The 21,398-nt window shown below is 33.4% G+C and overlaps 1 protein-coding gene across 1 annotated transcript in view; it reads left to right on the forward strand.

The window, feature by feature from the left end:
- dysf (neuronal PAS domain protein dysfusion) overlaps nt 1-21,398 on the forward strand; it is a 286,927-nt gene that overhangs the window by 213,033 nt on the left and 52,496 nt on the right. Inside the window, exon 4 of the mRNA XM_085815098.1 lies at nt 18,649-18,738. Coding sequence (XP_085671224.1) covers nt 18,649-18,738 — 90 coding nt within the window. The remainder of the gene's footprint in view (nt 1-18,648; nt 18,739-21,398) is intronic.

Genomic DNA, 21,398 nt, shown 5'->3' on the forward strand with positions numbered 1-21,398 from the left:
CCCAGTCGCGACATCATCGCTGTGCGAAATCAGGGAACTCATGCGGCGAGGAGAGTGGGAAGAAAAGATCACGGTTTACTAAAGGGAGCACTGTCAACAGTTTATCCGCAAACTATTTAGAGCTTTACCCTCAATTACCTCCGAGCACAAGCAAGCACCCTCCCCTTTTCCACCGAAACGAAGTCACGCTCAGCTGCCCGTATAAAGTCGAGGGAGAGTGACCGCGTTTGCGTGCGCCACGAGTCACCCTTGGCTGGCTACAGCAGAATCCGTTAACCGAGCCGCAAGGTCAATGCCGACAGGTGACTCCGTACCGTTCTTTCCTGATCCGATGAGACACAATTGCTCGCCACTGACGGACCAACTTCTGCGCCTTTATCAGCTCTTGGAATGCTCGATGAAACAATTGGGGACAAACTTTAAATCGTCGCAAAGGTTTGTCATTTCTTTCTGAGAGCTATTAAACGCTTTGTTGGTGGCCGGGTTGTTCCCCAGGAGAAAATCGTGGCCGACCCTTAAGTGTGGGTGTCATGTACTTGTAGCTGCAACTTTTAGATCTTATCGCTGTCTACGATCTCGGTCAGAACACATGGGAAATCGGTTAGTTATCCATATTCATTGCGATGTTCTTGTTCTATTTACGGAAAGGTTGCTGAACAGAACGTTAATTTCCTCGTGAGCAACATGTGTTAGATTTGGAATTGTAAACTTTTAACCTTGAATCGAACAAGCTAAAGTGTTATTTTAAGATTGACTATTCTTCTTTTATAAAGCTATTTTTCACATCAATTGGTCTATTTTTCTATGATTGTGGTCTGTAGCGCAGTTTTTGTTTACAAAAATAAACGTTTAATTATTCTTTATCGGTTTAATCTTAAAGGAACAGGGTTATTGCTTGTTGTTTATTCGGTTCGTAAGAGATTTTATATTTTTAAAACCACATGACTTAAATCTTAAAACTTTTATTGTTTGTTTCATTATCTTTTGCCATTTCGCCTTTATTTTATTTACTTATTTATTGAAGAGGGAAGTATGAGAAAAATTTGTCTCGTAACTTTTAGTGCATAAAATTTATTTTGCCATAAATACTATTGCTTTTCGTCATAAAGTAGCATTGTTCATAATGGCCAATAGCCAAATGTTTAAACTACTGAACACAGCTAGTTTCTTTCTAGATTCATTTCTTGATTTCGTATTTCCTCTGTTTTCGTATAGATCTAAAACTGTAATCAAACTTCAAAGCTATATGTGACTGCGCGTTGAAACATTTTGGAGTACCTGATTGGCCTACGTGAAAACCAGTTCTTTGGGGAAAACGTACGAGAGATGCAACTTTAAGCGAAATATTTTTGTCTCAAAATGTTCCGCCTACATACGCGAGACATCGGTTCCTGTGAAGTTATTTTGTATTTTATTTAAATTAAATTCTCCAATGATAGGAAAACGAGAAGCTTGTTTCTCGAAAAGTTTTTCTAGCGTCATGCGTCGATAGGTATGATAACTCCTTAAGGGATAGCAAAGAATTGATCACGGGAAACCATTTGAGAGTTATGAGAGAGATTTCTTCATGGATTACGTTTAAAAGAATATTGTCTCGTAGCTATGTTCTACACGAGTAGAACAATGAAAACACTGCTTTACGACGATGCTCCGCCATAAAAGTGTCGACACCTGTACGCAATTTCGCTAAAATTCGAAAAGAAAGAAACTTTCATAAGGGTGCTCGTAAAATGAAACCTTCGTAAAGTTGCGAACAGTTTTATGCGAAAGTACTGCTATGCAAGTAGGACTGCAGTTGACTATATTCTAATTTTTTTCTGCTAGTCATCAGGATATGATAACTCAGTTATATGTTTATGATTAGTCGGTACATGATTTTAGAAGATTTTTGGATCTTCAAGACAAACTAACAATTTTCTAAAGAACGATGTGTTGCTACCGTTAAATTAAAAGTATTTTTCTTATCTCTTATAAGTGCTGCCATTTTCAAAGCTGCGTTAGTGAAATGTTTTTAGTTATTCTTGTTCTATTTCTCTCTCTCTGTTTTGTTTGCTTCTTTGTTGTTTACTGAAATAATTAACTTAATAGACAGGTCTTAGTTTCTAAAATTATAAGCACCGCAGTCCTATAAAATGTTATCAAAGAAGACGAACAAAAGTAAAATAAAATAATGCAATAACAAATTAAAATAATAAAATACCGTGTTTACTCGCCGTCTCGTAATAGCGCACTCCTGTCTTGAAGTGGAAGAAATCGTCAAAAGAGCACAATATTGTGTAGTAGATTTCCCCGCATAATAGTCGCACCTAGACTTTCACAATGAAAAATTGACATAGAAAAAAACAAAACAAAAAAAAAAAAAAAAAAAAAAAAGGGGGGGGCGACTATTATGCGAGTTAACACGATAGTTGAAATTAAATAAAGAGGTAAATTAAAAATAAAATAAAATTTCGGATTGTTTTTTATTTGGGGCCCCGGCTGGAATCCAAATTTCATTCAAAAACTATAAAATAGAGTACCTCAGCCTCAGGTTGAATTTAAGCTCTGATATACAACATAAAGCACTTTTTCGAGGAATGATAGAAACAAAGATAATTATTTTCCCCTGTATCAATGAAAGAGAGTAAAATGGCTAAAAAAAAAGACTTATATAGAAACTATTAGAAAGAATATGACAGTATGGAAGAAAATTAAAAAAATTTAAGTGTAATTATTATGTATGAAATAAAAGAGAAGAGCCCAATACATTTTGACCACGATCCCCTGCCGATATAAGAGCCGAATATAACAGTGGAAATTTTTTTTCGGTTTGATCTGTTAGCTGAGAATTCACCGAAGGTTCCGTGCAAGTGACCATTCGCATCCTCCATATTTGGTTATATCGTTTCGAAACATGTGCGGGTGCTCTTTCCAGTATGAAGTCAACAGCGGTGAAGGTATCTGAGTTATTTTTCTAAGTCTTTCACAAATATAATATTTCATCAACGCAAGCATTTCATCATGCCCCTTGTAAATTGGAGCCCATTTAGGAACATTAATAAAAAATAGGTGATGCGGACACCATATGACTTCCTTGTACGGCTTATTGAATTACAAACTTTTTTGCACCATTTCATTTAAACTTATTTCGTCCAGTTTTATTAGAGATAGATTTCTCACTTCGCGGTAAGGCAAAAATGCATAAAATCTCAACGCATCATCATTAAAAATTGTAAAATACAGGAAAATATGAAACACTAAATACAGTTAAAAAAACAATTTTTGCAGTTAAAATTAGAATTTCTACGGGGAAAAAAAAAAAAAAAAAAAAAAAAAAAAAAAAAAAAACAAGCACGGCTAACGACGGGCGGAAAGACAAAATTTTCGTGCCCAAAACTGAAAGTTTACTTTTGGTCCCACTTTGCAAAATAATAGTAAAGATTATAAGGTATTTCTCCCGCCTTCTTAGCGAGCCTTCGTGGTGTATTGGTCTGTACGCTCAGCGCGTAATTGAGATCCATGGCTCGATTCCCGGCGAAAGCGTTGCATATTTTTCATCCTTGCCTGCTTCCAAAAAGTACCTAATGTCTCACAAGTTGGTGCGTAGACTGACTGAATTCATTATTCCGTACTGAGAATTTCAAATGTAGACAAATGCCGGCCTCGTTAGGGTTAGCACCACTTGAAACTTTTAAATTTTTGATAATTCTACAACTATTGCATGCATATTAACTAAAGGCATAAAAACCTTAACTGGAGCATAAGAACAACGTAATTCAATCACCTCCAAAATAGAAATTTCACAATTTACAAAAATATAAGTTTAAAAAAATTGAGCTCACCGAGCCGAATAACAGATTATGTATATATATATACACGTCTGCTGCGGCCGACTGCAACAAGAAGCGAGGTGCACAACTATATTTTATAGCAATCCCATATACAAACTTTCAGTGCTCTAAGGCTACTCGCTTCTGAGTTATACGAGATACATACATACGTTCACACGTACAGACGTCATGAAAAAAAAATCTCTTTTGAATACATTTTATATAAATTTTACAATCCGTTTCGGGAAAAAGATCTTTTATTTTGCCCGTTTGTAGAGATGTCAGGGAAAAACATCGTTGAGATGGATTCGAGAGCGATCAAAATGGATATTTTCGCTGCAATATGACATCCGAAATTTTTTACGATTATAATACTACCATTACTTCGCACAAGGAAGTAAAAAGGGTTATCCTATTCCGTAATACTGTTCCTCGTGATTAACTAAAACCAACGATACGAAGTCAGAGAATACGATGGCATGACCAGGAGGATCATAAATGAAATAAAGTTTAAATTTCAAACTAGCTCTCATGAGTGTATTGTACTTCCGAGATAATAAAATTTTGAATGTGAGTTTCTCTTTCCTAATAAGTCTCAAGCTCCGCCCGTTTCAAGTCTGAAATATTACTAAATTAAAATTTTACAAGAGCAAAGTAAATTTCTGCTGAAATTGCAGTTCAGTTTCATAAAAGAAGTGCCGCAATCCCTCTTGTTTAGTGCTACGGCGCCTTCCGATTAGAATTGCGATTTATTAAAAAAAATCGAGAAGTACCGAAGCCAGAGCTCAATTTAAGCTCTCTTAATGGATATATTTCTGTTCAGAAAAATTTTACCTCAGTCAGCAAGAGCTGATGACGAAAGCATGTTTTCTCGTTCCAAGTATCAAACTGTATATTTAAATTTGTATCCTAATATTTATATATATATTTATTATTTATATATCATAATATATATACTCCTCCTCAAAATTTTACGGAAATCCCAGACCATGAAAATTTAGTGAACTTTACTACATAATTCTACGGTCTCTCCAAAAATTTTTTGGTGAAAAAATTGCTGCCGTGATGATGATTTCTTCTCCCTATACCTCCCAATATGCCTATATCTAAAACTAAATATACATATTCAAAACACGTGTACGGAAATCGTGAAATGGAATTCGAGAGCTTTTTTTAAAATTTTATTTATTTAGATTTTAAAAAGGAAAATTCTGAAATTCAAAACATTTCCTACTTCACTCAAAAGAGGGCAAATTTCTTCTCTTTCATCGGGAGTAATTTAGTTGAAAGGATTAAGTCTCTCCCAACAATAAGGACTAACGCCCGCTAGGATCCAATGTCGGCGCAACTTGCAAAGGCTTCTCTCCAAGGAGTCTATCAGAACAATGGGGAAGTCAGTTCGTTTTACCCCCAGAACTAAAAAAAGCAACAATGCAGCAGCCAAATCCACTGGGAAGATCGCTTCAGAGAAAAAGGTCTTGACCCTCTACCACTTCCGCCTGTTTGGATGTCGGAGGGCGATAAATTGGGTGCCCTGTCCGCTTAATCGTCGCTTTGTGCAAGGGTGTGTGTTGTTGACCACTTTCACTGCTGCTATGCGACGGGCAATCAAGCGTGCACAATGCCCAAGCGACGTTTCAGACACGTTTTATTTGTTTATTTGTGACTGTAGATGCTAAAACACTAAGCTGGTTTGTATCTACAAAAACTCCGCTCACAACAAATACAACTTACAAAAATTGTTTGGAAAATTCGAAGTTGAATTAGAATATTTGGAATTCCGTTTTGAAAACTATTTAGGATGAATTGTAAAAATTCACAACGACATCTCTTTTACCTCTCCGTTATTTCTTCCGAAGGGGCCCACTCTCGGCCGAGCGGTAAAGTCGCTGAACACTGGTAGTTCCGACTTGGGTTCGATTACAAGCAAATGGGCTGGTTGCATAGGCGTTTTAGTGTTTTTTCCCCCATGTGTAACATGTATACGAGGCAGTTTCCTTTAGAAAATCGTCCACGAAGGCATCCCTTCTCTTAGGCAAATAGCCTTCAAATGCGTTGCCGTAATCAAATAAAACCAAAACCGAAACTTCTTCCCCAAAAAGAACAGGATGTATTTCTGCCTGATAGTCAGCAATTCTTCTTATTTCTGCCATTAAGATTACAATTTAATGTTCACTCTTATTTTCCATTCAAAAGCTTCGATAGAAAAGTGAAGCTATTGAAGTCTCTTTGTAATTCTTTGCTATACCCCCTACCCAGTAAAAACAGTTCTCTCCTCAATTTAGTTTAGTATTCGAGTTCGTCATCTCGTAATTCTTCACCTCATTGATAACTGAATGGATAAAATGACGGAACACTGGTAGTTCGATTTATCAAATCTCAAGCAACGGGCTGACTGCCTTAAGTGATTTATCATGTGTATAACGTAGAGTGGGTAACATCATATCACACATGCATGGATATGAATAAAGCCAGTGCGCCATCGCAACGTGAATACGAGCTACTTTGCAGCCCTTCGCTGAGAAATTTTAGCACTCCACGAAGACATCATGCTCTTTGGCTAGATAACCGTAGTAAACTTGGTAATAATCCTACAAATTTTCAATTAGTCTTTCTGTTCCCAAGATCTGTATGATTAACTCCTACAAATATATTTCACGTGAAAAATGCCACCCCAAGCCTCTAGGTACACCATTGTCAGCTGGTGATTTCAAGCAGTTTTTATCCCAGCTCCATAATAAATATCTGCTTGCTAAGAGAAAAGGATGAGAACATTGGCAAAAAAGATGATCTAAAGTAGACACCGGAAGAAACTACGTACAAGTTCTTATTTCTCTTTGAAAAGTAGCTGTTTGTGCTGCCGGCCGCTTAAAAGAGTTATCATAAAAATGAAAAGGTATATAATGATTTTAATGAGTCTGGTTAGCGCTCTTTCATAAAAATGCTTAATATTTCTAATTAGACATGTCATGATTTAAGTGTATTTTAATTGAAATCATTCAGATTAAAAAGTAGAAAAGAATATTTTTAAAAAACTGCGTTTACTGCTTTACAATCACTTGGTTTGCTTCTCGTAGCAGACACATTAAATTTAAAAGTCAAATACTTAGCCAAATGGCTAAAAATGTTTCATTTCGAACTATGTTGCCCTTCTCGCTTTCAAACTGCTGAGTTTATTAAACAAAATTTTTTTTAAATTTGTACACAGTGTGAAAGAAGTGAAAAACAAATTCGCAATTAAAAATTCGGTCTTAATTAAAAATTCCGTGGCTCTAGATATCGTCATTTTTCCATGATGTGAGGAACATACATATATGCGTACATACGTATACATGCAGACTGATTCTTCGTTATTAGCCCAGAAGGCTATTAATTTCGTTTTGGCATTTTGCGTTGGTTCACTATAGAAGTCTGAAATACTTTTCAAATTTTAACTTCTAAATTTTAGAGCCCTGCATTATATTTAAAGAGATTAAATAATGAAGAATCTGCATAAATGTATGTATGTCTCTCGCATCGTTAAAAAATAACGGTATCTAGAGACATTAAATTTTTAATAACGTAATCCTCTACTCGAATATGGGCATCTTGAAGCCCAAATTCGTAATTTGTTTTATTTATTTCATATTTTGGAAAAATTTAACGAATTTTTGATTACCAACGATTTCAAAGCGTTCCATTAACGCTCACATCGCGTGCATCTTCAAGCACGGACATTTTTTGAGAGACGTTTCTTTACATTTCTTAGTGGTATTATGTTGGTAGCGTAATAATGCAAAGACGTTAACTTGTCTAACGGTATTTTGCTTGGAATGATTTTGAATGTCTGTATCACTTTTCAAATCCAGTTTTGAAGCCCCCGCGAAATAAACGCCCCTTTGTGCGTAATATACTTACGTACTTATTTTTTTAAAAATAATAATAATTTTTAAATAATAATGCCATTCTGTGGCAACAATTTGAAGCGATTCGGACATAAAAGTGATGCCAACAAAAAGGTAAGTTTCCAGTCAAAATAAGCTCGTCGGGTGCTAAGAAGCCCGATTATTAGACAAACAATTTGCTGATGTAAATCGGCATTCCGTGGGTTCCGTGGGTGGATTTCGAATATTATGTAACCCTACAGGAAGGCGAAACTCACTGACATAATATTTATTTACCTCTAGGATTAAAAATGGAGCAGTTAATCAAAGGGTATACAAAGAATGATGCTCAAGGGGTACCTTCTTTGAGCAGCTGCTCCGTTTCCGTCGGCAACTCCATGAATAAATTTTGAAATCTTGCTTAATTTGAATGTAACCCTTTATAAGAAACAACTGCTTCAATTAAGTTTATAAAATTGTTTCTTCTACAGTATCTTATTAAGTCAGATAATCTGCTATATTTTATAATTTGACATTAGTGAAGGCGAGAATTTCTAAGTTTATCGATATTTACTGTATCTAATAACTGAAGGTGTTTTGCAAGTACTGTTTTTTAAAACTTTTATTAGAGAAAGTGCGCCATGAAAATTAGTCTAGCTGGACAAGTGAGTAAAACTGACAAATACTGGACTACAATCGGTTTTTTCAGAACAGGCACTTCAGGGCCGTTTCTTTCCCTCAAACTATGACTCATAACCAGTGGCTGATGGGACTTTCGAGAATTCGGAAAAGCTAAGGTAATTGCTGGTAGCTAAGGTCCTCCTTGCCAGTATTTGTCCCCTTTATGCAACTCGGCGATTGTTCGTCAAAACAGAACTCATCATAAAGGTGCCGGCACCCCCAGAAAAGATGCTTTCTGAAAGTTATAAAATTAACTTCAAAATAATGCCGGCACTTTTATAATGGAGTTTTGCGAAGATTCCTAATAAAGATGCACTGGTATAAAGGTAGCAGCACCTTCATGAAAGTTGCTTTCTTCAAGACATAAACTAAACTTAATAACGGTGCCGGCTTGCTTCATAAGGTACCTTTATGCCAAAGTACGCTTGGTAAAAAGCGGTCCGTTTGTGTAAAGGTTAGTGAAACCTTTGTGGTGGATACTTCTCCAAGATAGAAATATCATGAAAGAAATTACACGACAACATTACATCATAGGTGATCCTAGAAATTATCAAAAAGATGCGACACTTTGACGGAAGTTGCTTTCTCCAAGCTCTAAAGTGAACTTCATAAGGGTTCTGGCAAATTTATACAACCATAAAGGAATCACAGAACCACAAAGGAAAATAAGCCATCATAAAGGATTCACAGAACCACATCACATCATAAATCATCACAGAAACCATCAAAAAGTTACGGAAACATCATTAAGTTTCATTGTTGAATTGAATTTTATGCTTTTAAGGGCGAAGATATTTAATAAATAAAGGTAACACACAAAAGATTAAAAAAAAAAGCCCCTTTGGGCGTGCAATATAAAATCTTTTAGTTTTTTTTTTTTTTTTTTTTTCCTGAAGAACCTATATGTATGTATGTCACATTGTGGAAAAACGACGGCACCTAGTGGCAAAGATTTTTTTTTTTTCACCCAAACGTGGGCACCTGGAAGCTCGAATTTTTAATTTCGAATTAGTTTTTTTTTTTTTTTATTTCGTATTTTGTACAAATTTAACAAACTTTTGTCTAACAAACTCAGCGATTTGAAAGCTAGAAGTGGCAGCACTGCTGGAAATAAAAGAGTTTCATCTCCCTCGAGCTATAATGCAAAATGTAAGATATTTATTTTTCAATTTTAATCCACAAATTCAGTTATTTGAAAGCAATGTGTTGCCACTGCCTCAAACGAAATACTCATTATCTCAAAGCTTCAGCGTTTTACCATTCAGTAAAGCTTAAGATGTTTAAAAATATTTTTTCGACTTTTTAATCCGATGGATTTAAATAAACGTGTATTTAAATCTTGAGATGTCTAATTAAAAATATTAAATGTTTTTATGACATGACGTTAGCTGAACTCATTAAAATAATTATATACTTTTTTTCAAATGGCAAGACTTTTAGGCGGCTGACTGCTCCAACAGTTAGTTTTCAAAGAAATAATATAGCGAATATAAGTAAGCGTATAGCAGTCTTCAACACTCTACCCAGAATTCTAAAGATGTACTGTTTTTAATTCTTGTGTGACTTTGCTATTGAATCTTACGTGGCGTAAATGCGAAGAAAGCAATGCTTAATAACAAAACTAAAAAGACAGCAAATTGTATTAGTAGGTATTTGAGTCCAAGAGCAGGCTGTTAACCTACCATATTCTGCAACAGCATAATAAACGTTAATAATTCCTTCGTTGCAATGTCTGAATCCTTTCAAATTTTCTTTCTATGTTTCTTTTTTTAATGAATTAATTAAGCTGTTTCATAATAATTCCTTAATAATTTGCGATGATTTTATAACAAAAAGGTATTTTGACTCAGCAAATATAATTTTAAGAAATTTATTACAAGTGAAGCTTATTTATTAAAATGTTGTTCAAAGTTTTTTTGCGATGCTCATGTATGACGTTGATACGATGAAATGTTGTTTAGAGGAAATAATCAACAAAGGAGATTCCGTAACATGCACTTGACGACATAATAAACAATAAATTAATAAATTATAATAGCATAATAATAAATTAATAATTGCAATAATGATAAACTAATACATTTTAAATATACTTATGATTGCAATAACAATACACTAATCAATCTTTTAAGTGGAGCAGGTAGGCGAAATCTATGAAACGGTTATTGTAATTGCAAATAATTTCATAATGTTTAAATATCAACGCTTAAAAAACAACATGAAATAAAATCTGAATTTGCTGGCCGAAAATTTCCGAACCTGACTACCGACTTTCAGGTAGCTCTCAGAATGAAGTTAGTTGCCTTAAAATTAGTTGCCATTCAAATACGATTCTTTTCGACTGGCTCTGGAGGTAAGTGAAAGTGCGTGGGCGTATGCTTATTACCTGTTGATGCTCATAGCGGTCAGTTATGAAGAGCAGTGGCATCTAGTGTGGCTCGCAAGAACTAAAATGATCAAAATTTAAAGATGCCGCCCGTTTAACTAAACAGTTACGATTAATTATAAGGATTTCTTTTCCGAGTTTAAAATAAAAATTCGCGGAAGTCTTAAATTCAGTAGAAAGAGCGCATACTAAGGTGAAATACTGATTCATGATTCAAAAGCTGGGAAGTATTATGTTTTCAAAAATAAATAAATAAAAAATAAAATAAATAAAAAAAAACATTAACACATCTCTATATCATTAAGTTATGAAGAATGTGGATGTATGCACGTATGTATGTTTCTCGCATTTGTGGGAAAAGACGCCGGCCGAAATGGTTATCATAAAAAAGAAAAAATAGATATATATATATAATTGATTTGAATATCCCATTTTTTAATTAGGTACTGTCATTTTATAAAAATAATATTTTTAATTAGACATTTTAAGAGTTAAATGTACTTCTATTTAATTAACCAGGCTGAAAAATATTCTTAAAAATTTTTTAATCGCTTGTTTTGTTAATCAATAAGAGAGAGATTAAATTTGAAAGTTAAAGATCTTACGCTTCTCCGAATAGCAACATGTGGCACTGGAAAGATAAAAGTATTTTATTTTAAGCAGAGGCAAGATGTTACTTTAAAATAGCGGAGTTTGTTGATTCAAATTTAAAGATAAATATCTTAAACTATGGCAAATAGCAACAATCTGGCGCACTGGTGATAATGTTTTATTTCGAGCAGTGTTGCCACTGCTTGCCTTTAAATCGCTGTGTTTATTAATCAAATATTCATTCAATTCGTGCAAAATAGGAAATAAGTTATAAAAAAAATTCTAAATTCAAAATGCTTGTTTTGAGGTGTCCATGTTCGGGTGAAGGACGTGTATTCAAAATCTGGGAACCGTAAGATGCCGTCGTTTTTCTACAATACGAGGAACATATACTTTTATATGAATCCAAATTCTTCATTATTTAGTAACAGAAATAGAGAGAACGACTTCCTTATGATTTCGGATCTTTCACAGCACCCAACGGTTATAGAATGTTTATTTGAGAAACATATTTCCAAAGCCTTCAGACAAACTGATTAATACTCTAGAGTATATATTATCCTTTTAGCGAGAAACATATTGCAACGCGTCGAGAGCTTTCCAGCCCCGTAGCTAGACATTCCGATTACGGACATAAATGTCTTTTTATCTTGAACATAGCTGCTTACTGCTTCCGCTAGGAGAAAGTAAATAACGATTTAAAGCACTCCGGTAACGAGGCTCGACCGAAGAACAGCAGTAGAAACAAATGCAACGTTAAAATGCTTTCTTACAATGAGTCAGTCCCTTTTAAATTTCGGAGCAACAACAAACAATCGCTATCATTTCGAGAAGGAAGGGGGGAGGAAGAAAAACGCAGACGACATGCATAGGAGTCCTATATGCTTATAGCTGTGGGCTGAGGTTTTATGGAGAAATCAATGGCGTCATTTCCCGCCATAATCTTGCAGAACATGGAGAAATTCTTCGCAGACTTTTCAATGCAATTGACCGATTCTTCCTTCAATAAAACAATGGCTGGTAAGAATTTTTTAAGGAAAAACCCCATCCCCCCTTTCTTTTTCTTGTGCATTTTTTTATTCTAGCTTTTTTCCACCCGAGGTTTAATATGGGTGCGAAAGCAGCTCTTTGACAAAGCGGTGCTTTTGATGGAAAGATGCGACGTGAATTACGACCGCATTGTGTTTCACGTGTTGACTTCCAGCTTTCTACAAAGCGAATGGTTATTTGGGAAGCATAAATCTGGTAATATGTTTTGACTGCTCAGCGCATGTAATGCAATTATACTTGTTGTTAAAAACTTTATGCCGCTGGCGGAATGGTCGGTTTCCCAACTTCGAATATTCTCCAGTTTGTTTCGTTGTTTTATAAATTTTAAATTGGTCGGAAAGAAACGTAATCGTGTTTTGTATTGTCCGCGAGGAAAGTGGTATATAAAGAAAAAGCACATACGTGCGTGTGAATGCAAACCTGAATTCTTTGTTTTTATTTTAACTAGCCGCTTCCGTGGCCAGTGCCTAGAATAGTTGATCATAATACAAAAAAATATAAAATAATTTTATGGAGTCCAAAAGTAAAGTAATGCCATTTCATAAAAGTACTAATTTTTAATGATACAGCTCTGGGCTTAAAGACATTTTTATTTAAATGAGTCGGATGAAAACGTAGAAAAAAATATTCTTGAACTGCGTTTATTGCTTTGAAATCGCTTGGCTTGTAACTCGATAACAGACCGATCAAATTCGTACGTTCAATATCTTACGCTTTGACGGTGAGCTGGGCAGCACGCTGGGACGTGGAATATAAAAATATTTTATTTCGAGTAGTTGCTTTTAAATAGCCGAGTTTACTGATTAAAACAGAAAACCAAAATATTTTTCATTTTGCCGAATGGCAAGAGACTGGAACTCTAAAAAAAATTATATATATTTTGTTTCGAATAAAATTGTCACTGCTCGCTTTGAAATCGCTAAGTTTGTGCATCAAAAATTTGTTAAATTCATACAAAATAAGAAATAAATCGAAAATGTATTCGAAATTCAATTTTCGAGCATCGAGGTGCATAATTTCGGGTGGAGGGCTATGTATATTAAAAACATGATATCCTATATCGAACTTTCCTGATTTAGGCTTTCTGGGAGTGACAACAAAATCGTACCATTTTAGGCTTTTTTCTCACTTCTAAGGGTATTTTGGACGAGAAAATCAAAACTCGTGCCATTTTATCTTTTTTATTTTTAATCTTTCATTATAGCTGGTGGGAAGACACTGGAGGAGGGGGACGCTGTAAGGTAAATTTGGGTCTAGAACTTTCGCCGACAAAATAAAGAGTCAACAGTTGATTTACAGTAGGCTAGGGGTTCTCAAACGGTGGTACGAAAGAGAAAAATGGTTGGTACGCGAGAATCAAAGTATTTTTAACTGTTAAATTCAAAAATTAAAACCTCAACATCCTGATTGAGGTTTTTCTTTAACACTCGTAAGCTATGGTAGTAGTACTTTGTAGTGGTGTACAAAAGGTTTTTCAATTTTTGTTTAGATGGCACGCGTTAGTCAAAAGGTTGAGAACCGCTGCTTCGCCGTCAAGTAGAAAAGTAATGCGTAATAAAGGTTGCTTATAATGTACATATTTACTTGTTTGCAAATATGGGATATAAAGAAATTACACATAGTTAGAATTTGTGTCAGTATCAAATGAAAAAGAAAAATTCACATTTCATAATTATGAGCTAAACCTTGATGACTTTCTAACGGATTCACGTTCCGCATTGGAAAACCGTGAAAACTAACTATTTAACCAGCCCCTTCGCCTGGGAATCGAACCTAGATAGAGGTCTTAACTGCTGTGTCACTCGTGGAGCCTTCCAAACTACAAAATTTTGGTCACAAGGAGCCCAGGAATGTATCAAAATTTAAATTTCGTAATTTTTATGGAACTGACGCCTTTAAATTTAAAAATACCAAAACATGAACCTTTGCGCTATTTGAAACATTTTTGTAATTGGAAGCATATATTTACAGCAACGTTTGCGAAAATAAAGGCCGAAAAAGGATTTCTTTTGTGAACACGGTGTATAAAAGTAAAAGAAACTTATTATTAAAAATACTTAGAAAGCTGTCCGAATTTAATGCATAATCTTAACGACATGAAGCTATTCCATAAGAAGTTCTTAAGACCGTAGTTAAAAGATGATCGTGTTAATGACAACGGGCTTAGGCCATATTTCAAGAGTGACAGTAACTAACAGGAAAATAAATAAATAAAATGAATCGCAATTTTCCATGTAATGATCCAAACAACAGCCTGAGGCTGTCAATTTTCTTAGACGCGGTTAGAGATTATTTCTTCTGCTCACCGCGCTTTGGGTGACAAGCCGACCCCTCGCTCAACGCCGGAGTGTAAATCGTAAAATTTTGGGGCAGCACTTTTAATATATATTGGAGGATGTGTCTGACGTATCGCTTTGATCATGGAGCAGTAAACAGAGAGGTTTCGTGGGAAATAGCCGGAGGGCTTTTATAGATTAAACGTTTTCTTCGATAAACGAATTCGATTATCTTCTTTGGAGAAACAGCCGCAGGCAGATTTACCGCTTTTTAGTAGAAACACCATTCAGTTCGGTAGTTCTTTACCTTTTTACTTCCTTCTGCGAAGTAAGGAAGTATTGTATCGGGAATTATTTCAACGAATATATCCATTTTGACCATTCCCGAATCCATTTTAACTATTTCTTTGCGCGATGTCTGTACGTATGGATAGAATAAGGGACTCTTTTTTCCAAAACGGATTGTAAAATGGATTCGAACATTACATTTCCGTGAATTCTGTACGTACCTACATATCTATGTATCTCACATAATACAAAAAGATTAGCCGACTATTAAATTACATACATTCTTTTTCCTGCACGTCATTTAAACGTATTTCCTCGAATTATTCTAACTTAATTAAGCTGTTCGTCGAGGGAAATTGAAAATGACATAAAAAATTGCAAATTGTGAAATTCAAGATCCCGGTCAGTTTTTCTCGTATGGGAGTCAGATGTCTTGTATTTTTATTTAAAAAACTTTCCCAAATATAGGTATAGGAACAGGAAAAATTAGACTTCGTTGTTTGTCGGAATTTTTTTTTTTTTTTTTTTTTTTTTTTTTTTTTTTTTTTTTTAACAAAAGCCGTTTAAGAACTTTTAAGCCGAGTAAGGAGGCGGGCACACATACAAACATATATGTATATTTATATATATATATTTACAAAACAATTTTTTAATAATAAATACAATTTTAATAATAATAACAGTAAATTATTAATTATAAATTTCAAAATTTCGTCTTTGTGGAACATTAGCTATAAATTTCTTACTTTATGTTTTTATAGATATATATAATCAATTTCAAAGGGAAAGAAAAAAGGTGAAAAGAAAATTAAATTTCGTGTCAAAGGCAATCCGACTTATATTACGCGAAGTTGGTGAAATCATCGATATATATATATACCGTATATTCCGGCGTATAACCCACATTTTTAGTACAAAACATCAATTCGAAATTTACAGGTGCGTGGTATATAAACAGGATATAAAAATGATAGATTAGAAATAAGGAAAAAATCAGTGTACAAAACTAGATTTTTACATGTAACCTAAATGCTGTTTATTTAAAAGAAGTGACATATATTATGAGCCGCGAAATTTTCATTATCGGATAACATGACGTCATGCTTATCTATAACGTAATATCTTCAGGCACATCATCTAATTCTGTTTCATCTTCACCATCATTGTCACTCTGATCCATAAATAAATAATCATAATCCACTCCATCTTTCACCAACAACCAAGCACTCTTACTACAGTACGATTTTCATTTTCTTTTGCAAATTAAATGGCTTTGTATTTGAAACCAGCACTGTGTTGTTTAGTTTGGCAGGAACCATATATAATGCTAAAAGGAACACCAAATCCACTGTATTTCAAATAAAGCAAATGTGTTTTATTAAACCCTTCGATGTCTATTTAAAAATCACGGCTTCAAATGAAAGAGAAAACATCTATAGAAAGAGGAATCATTTGACTCTTAATTTTACGAATTCTTTCGTGTCGGAAAGGCATTTTTACCCCAAATTCTATCCATCTTTTCTCAAAAACTTGGAATAATATTCTGGTGTCTACTTGCACTGAATACAACCCACTCTCTTTGCAAAATTATTTACTCCCTCAAGTATTTTACCAGTGCACACGTGTTATTCCCCTTATCGCTTTTCATTACAGTATACCATTGTCCGAAAGCCTGTGTCTTCGAATGAATGATTTCGAAAAATAAAAGCATCATATACTCACTTATCTTTCAGGTTTCTTCCTAAAGAAAAAGGTTATACGGCGAATATACCTAAAAATTAATAAATGCAGTTTGAAAGTAAACGTGAGCGCTATACACCGGTGCGCATTATACGCCGGAATATACGATAATACGGTATATAGTATATATATATATATATATATATATATATATATATACTATATACCGTATTATCGTATAATATATATATATATATATATATATATTATTAGGCTGAATGATTTTTAATTAAATTTAATCAAAGCGAAGAATTATTAGAATAAATTTTAGTCAGTATTTGAAGTATAAGTTATTTAAATTTCTACTGTAATTAAATTTTTTTTTAACTGTAAAGAAATAATATTTTGAACCGTAAAAATTCTAAATAATTAAATATTATTTATTAATATATTTTGAACCGTAAAAATTCTAAATAATTAAAATTAAAGTATTGAAAAGGTAGCTATTGTCATTGACCGTATATCAGTTGACTCGTCAAGGGAAACAATATATATATATTTCTGATACTGCCGATTACGATAAAAAAGAAGATACATATTATAACAGAGCCATGTACAAAATTCATGGTTCTACGGCTAATTTGTTTTGGTTTATTCGGGAAACATACGTTTATACTCAGGTACAGACACCATGAAAAAATGCATTTTGAATTCATTTTGAAATAAAGATTTCTTTATTCTACCCGTACGCTAAATGTCAAGAAAAAAAACTGTCCAAAAGAATTCGGGAACGGTCAAAATAGATATTTCTGTTGAAAAATTATTCCCGAAATTTTTTTCGCGATTACGATACTTCGTTACAATACTTCGTACAAACAAGTGAAGAAAAAAAGTGTAAATGGTTTTAAAATGTCATTTCATAAAGATATTTAATATTTCTAATATGATTTAATTTCATTATTATTCACATCATTTTAATTAAAAAGTAGAAAAAATTGTTCTTAAGAAACACATTTATTGCTTTCGAACCGCTTAGTTTGTTAATCAGAATCAGATACAATAAATTTGAAAGTAAAGTATTAACGCTTCACAGAATGACAACACTCAGGCGCAATGGAAAATGAAAGTATTTAGTATTTTATTTCTGCAGTGACCACGTGTCTTTTGAACAGCCGAATTCGTTGGTTGATATTAATCAATTATTCAGGCGTTTCCAGAGCATACACCTAATTGTTAGAAACAGAGTTCTTTCTGTAGACAACGAACTGCTTATCTATGAAGCCCTTTAGCGTTCCATGTTATGTCATGCCTGTACCCTGCCTGATCATATTGAAGCCGCACTAATAGAAAGGAATTACATGTTGTCCAAAATAATGTTCTTCGACAAATATGCAATTCACCTTTGTATATTCGTAACAATAAAATACATGAAGATTTAAATGCTGTAGAAGTATGTACTATAAGCTAGCCGAGAAATTTCTTAAAAAATCTTCCTTAATTAATAATGAAAATATAACAGTTATGATTATGATATATATATATCATGCTCGCGATTTAAAACGCCCCAGGGTGATTCATAATGTAAATATGACCTAAGGGTAGTAGTTATTAGCTGTCTTGGTTGCTTTTATTACTGAACTGAAAGCTGGATATTATAAAAATTGAAAGATAAATATCTTACATTTCGCCGAATGGCAACAGTATGAAGCACCGGAGTTACAAATATTTTACTCTGAATAGTGCTGCCACTATTCGCTTTTAAATCACCGAGTTTATTTAACCAAAAACTCATTAAATTAAATATGAAATAAATCAAAAACGAACCCGAAAATTAGAATTTTGGCTGAGAGGTGCTCTTGTTCGAGTAGTGGATTACGTGTATTCAAAATTGAGTATTTTTCCATTATGCAAGAAACATGCAGATTCTTCATTGCTTAATAATAAGAGAAGAGATAAATGAAAGTGGATGGCTTTATTTTAATGAAGATTCTAATTTTATACTTTCTTTTATCCCCTCTGTCTAGGCTTTGAGCGGTTTCCTCATGATGATGACCCAGAACGGAAAACTTTTGTACATATCAGATAACGCGGCAGAATATCTGGGACACTCCATGGTAAGTTCTTTTAATTTTATAATTAAAGAGTTCTTTCACGATTCAAGATGCTCTCAACATATTCTACCATAACAGTTACTATTAGAGTTTGTAATTTTCTTTAATCTTAAAATTTTTGAATTAGTAAGAAAATTTTAAGAAACGAAGGAGGGTAAGTTTCGGGAAAAAATGGAACTTAGGAAAGGAATAAAAAAATTTAAAAATTCAATGAAGGCTAATAGGCTGAATGACTTTAATTAAAAGATAATATTTCTATTTTCCGTTGGACGGATGCCTTCGTGGAGCATTTTTCATGTATGGCCTATTAAATTATATTTTTTACTGCACTTCATTTAAATTCATTTCCTCGAATTTCAATAGAGATATATTTCTCATTCAATCAGTTCAGTTCTCACATCAGGAAGGCAAAAATACATGAAAACTTACAATATATTCATATATATATAGAAAGAGAGAGAGAAAGAAAAATGTACATACATATATATATATATATGTTTGTGCGGCCGATTGCAACAAAAATAGGAGGTTCACAACTGCATGTTATAGCACTCCCATACAAAATTTCAGAGTGCTGAGACTAATCGTTTTTAAGTTATGCGAGATACATACATACATATATACATACAGGCATTTAAAAAAAATTCCCTTCTGAATCCATTTTATAATCCGTCTTAGAAAAAATAGTTCTTTACTCTTTCTGTTCGTACAGATGTCAGGCAAAAAGGTGGATTCGAGAGCGGTCTAAATAGATATTTTTTTTTTGAAATAACATACTCGAAATTTTTCACAATTACAGTACTTTCTTTACATCGTACAAGGAAGTAAAATGCCTTTCCAGGACGATGAATTGTTAAAAGAAGCATTTTTAACTGGTTCCTTATTTTAAGAAAATTTTCTAATAAATCTGAGACTACATAAGCAATACGGTGTCCGATGCCATTTCAAAAGACACACACACTTCGTTAAAGTGTGAATTGAAAATACGTGACAAGTTCTGACTGCAGTATTCAGGAGTACACAGGTACATCAGACGCTGCACAGTTAGCAGTTATAATAAGAATGGTATTTAGTAACTTTACTGTAAAAGAAGATCTACGGAAAATATTACCTATCAAAGGACAAACAAGAGGTGTGGTTATCCTCAATATATTCACAGCATATGCAAAGTAGATAGATATGCACAAACTGTTCGGCGTAACCACTGACAAGAGACATCAGACATTGGTAATTTTAATCTATATATTACCCTCTGTAAAAAAGATAATGCATTTCCAATGCAGTATCAGTAGATAGAAAACACGGGTTCACCGACACGCGGTGTGGGGTGTGGGCGTGGCCAACGACGTCACACAGAGGGCGGGACCAAAGGCAACGTCATCACACCAGGAGGCGTGGTTTCGAGTGGAGTTGAGTTGTTTTTTAGATTGCTGATTGAGTTGTAGACCTCCTGCTTTTCATTTAAAGTTAGTTTTTTTTTTAAATTGGCAACGGGAAATATTTTCTGCATCTTAATTTTGATGATATAGCGATGCTGCCCTCTATTAATGAAAAAGTGAATTATATGTGTTAGAAATATATTTTTTAAGTCTGGTGTTAAAATTATTCAATGCGCGACTCTGAAAACAATGTAAAAGAAACAAATATAAAGAAAAGACTTTCCTTTAATGAAACTACAAGATAATTTTTTTTTATTACTCAATTTTATTCTGATACTTTTATTCTTTCTAGTTTTCCATGAAACTTTAACTTATTTCTCAGGTTTTCTGTTCATAATAACATATTTATTTACTGTCATATTTTTTTAATACTTAACGTTTCTAATTTGTAATATTTTATTTAATTTCCACATACTATTTTTTTTTCATACCTTTCATACCATTTCAGCATACCCTGATTTTTAACTTATATATTATATTTCACAAACGTTCCCGCACATGCTGTTTATTTGTTACACTACTTAATTTTAGATGCAATTTCACACTTTTTTTAACGTTATAATGTTCAATATATTCTGAATTTTAACTTCATTTACTTTTTTTAAACCATTCTAGTATTCTATACACACTTTAACTTAGTGGTTTGAAATTCTATTTAAAAAGAAACGTTTATTTTTCGTGATCTTAGTTCTTTTACTAAATTTTCTACAGAATTTCTAATTTCTTTTACATGTTTAACAATATCTTCCTTATATTACCGAATATTTTTTTAAAAAAACTTAAGTCTATAACTGTTAATTGCGTTTCTTACGTTCATGATTTCCCTTCTGTGTTTATATTTCTTAATTCTAGTTTAACTTATTTATTATAATGTTTTTATTTCTGTCTCATCATTCGTAATTCCAACATTTTATCCCTTTTTATTCATTTTAACGATATGGATTGTTTTCATTTACTCCATATTCAAATATTTCCTTACAATTTTTAAAATACTTGTTTTATTCTCCGATCATAATAGATCATCTACAGGTTTTACTCAGAAATTTCCATTCACAACTTTACAGTTTAATACCATTTATATCTAAATGCATTTCTTTCTCATATAGTTTTACGATCTTCAAAGTTTCTAACATCATGTTTAGTTTTAAATCCCTATTACCTTTATGTGTGTTGATAATTTTCATTTCTAATTTTACAACCACGTTTAGTGTTTCATCCACACAT

This window comes from Stegodyphus dumicola, chromosome 4, assembly GCF_044657685.1.
Source record: "Stegodyphus dumicola isolate Sdum_Otavi_A_Nest chromosome 4, ASM4465768v1".
NCBI lineage: Eukaryota > Metazoa > Arthropoda > Arachnida > Araneae > Eresidae > Stegodyphus > Stegodyphus dumicola.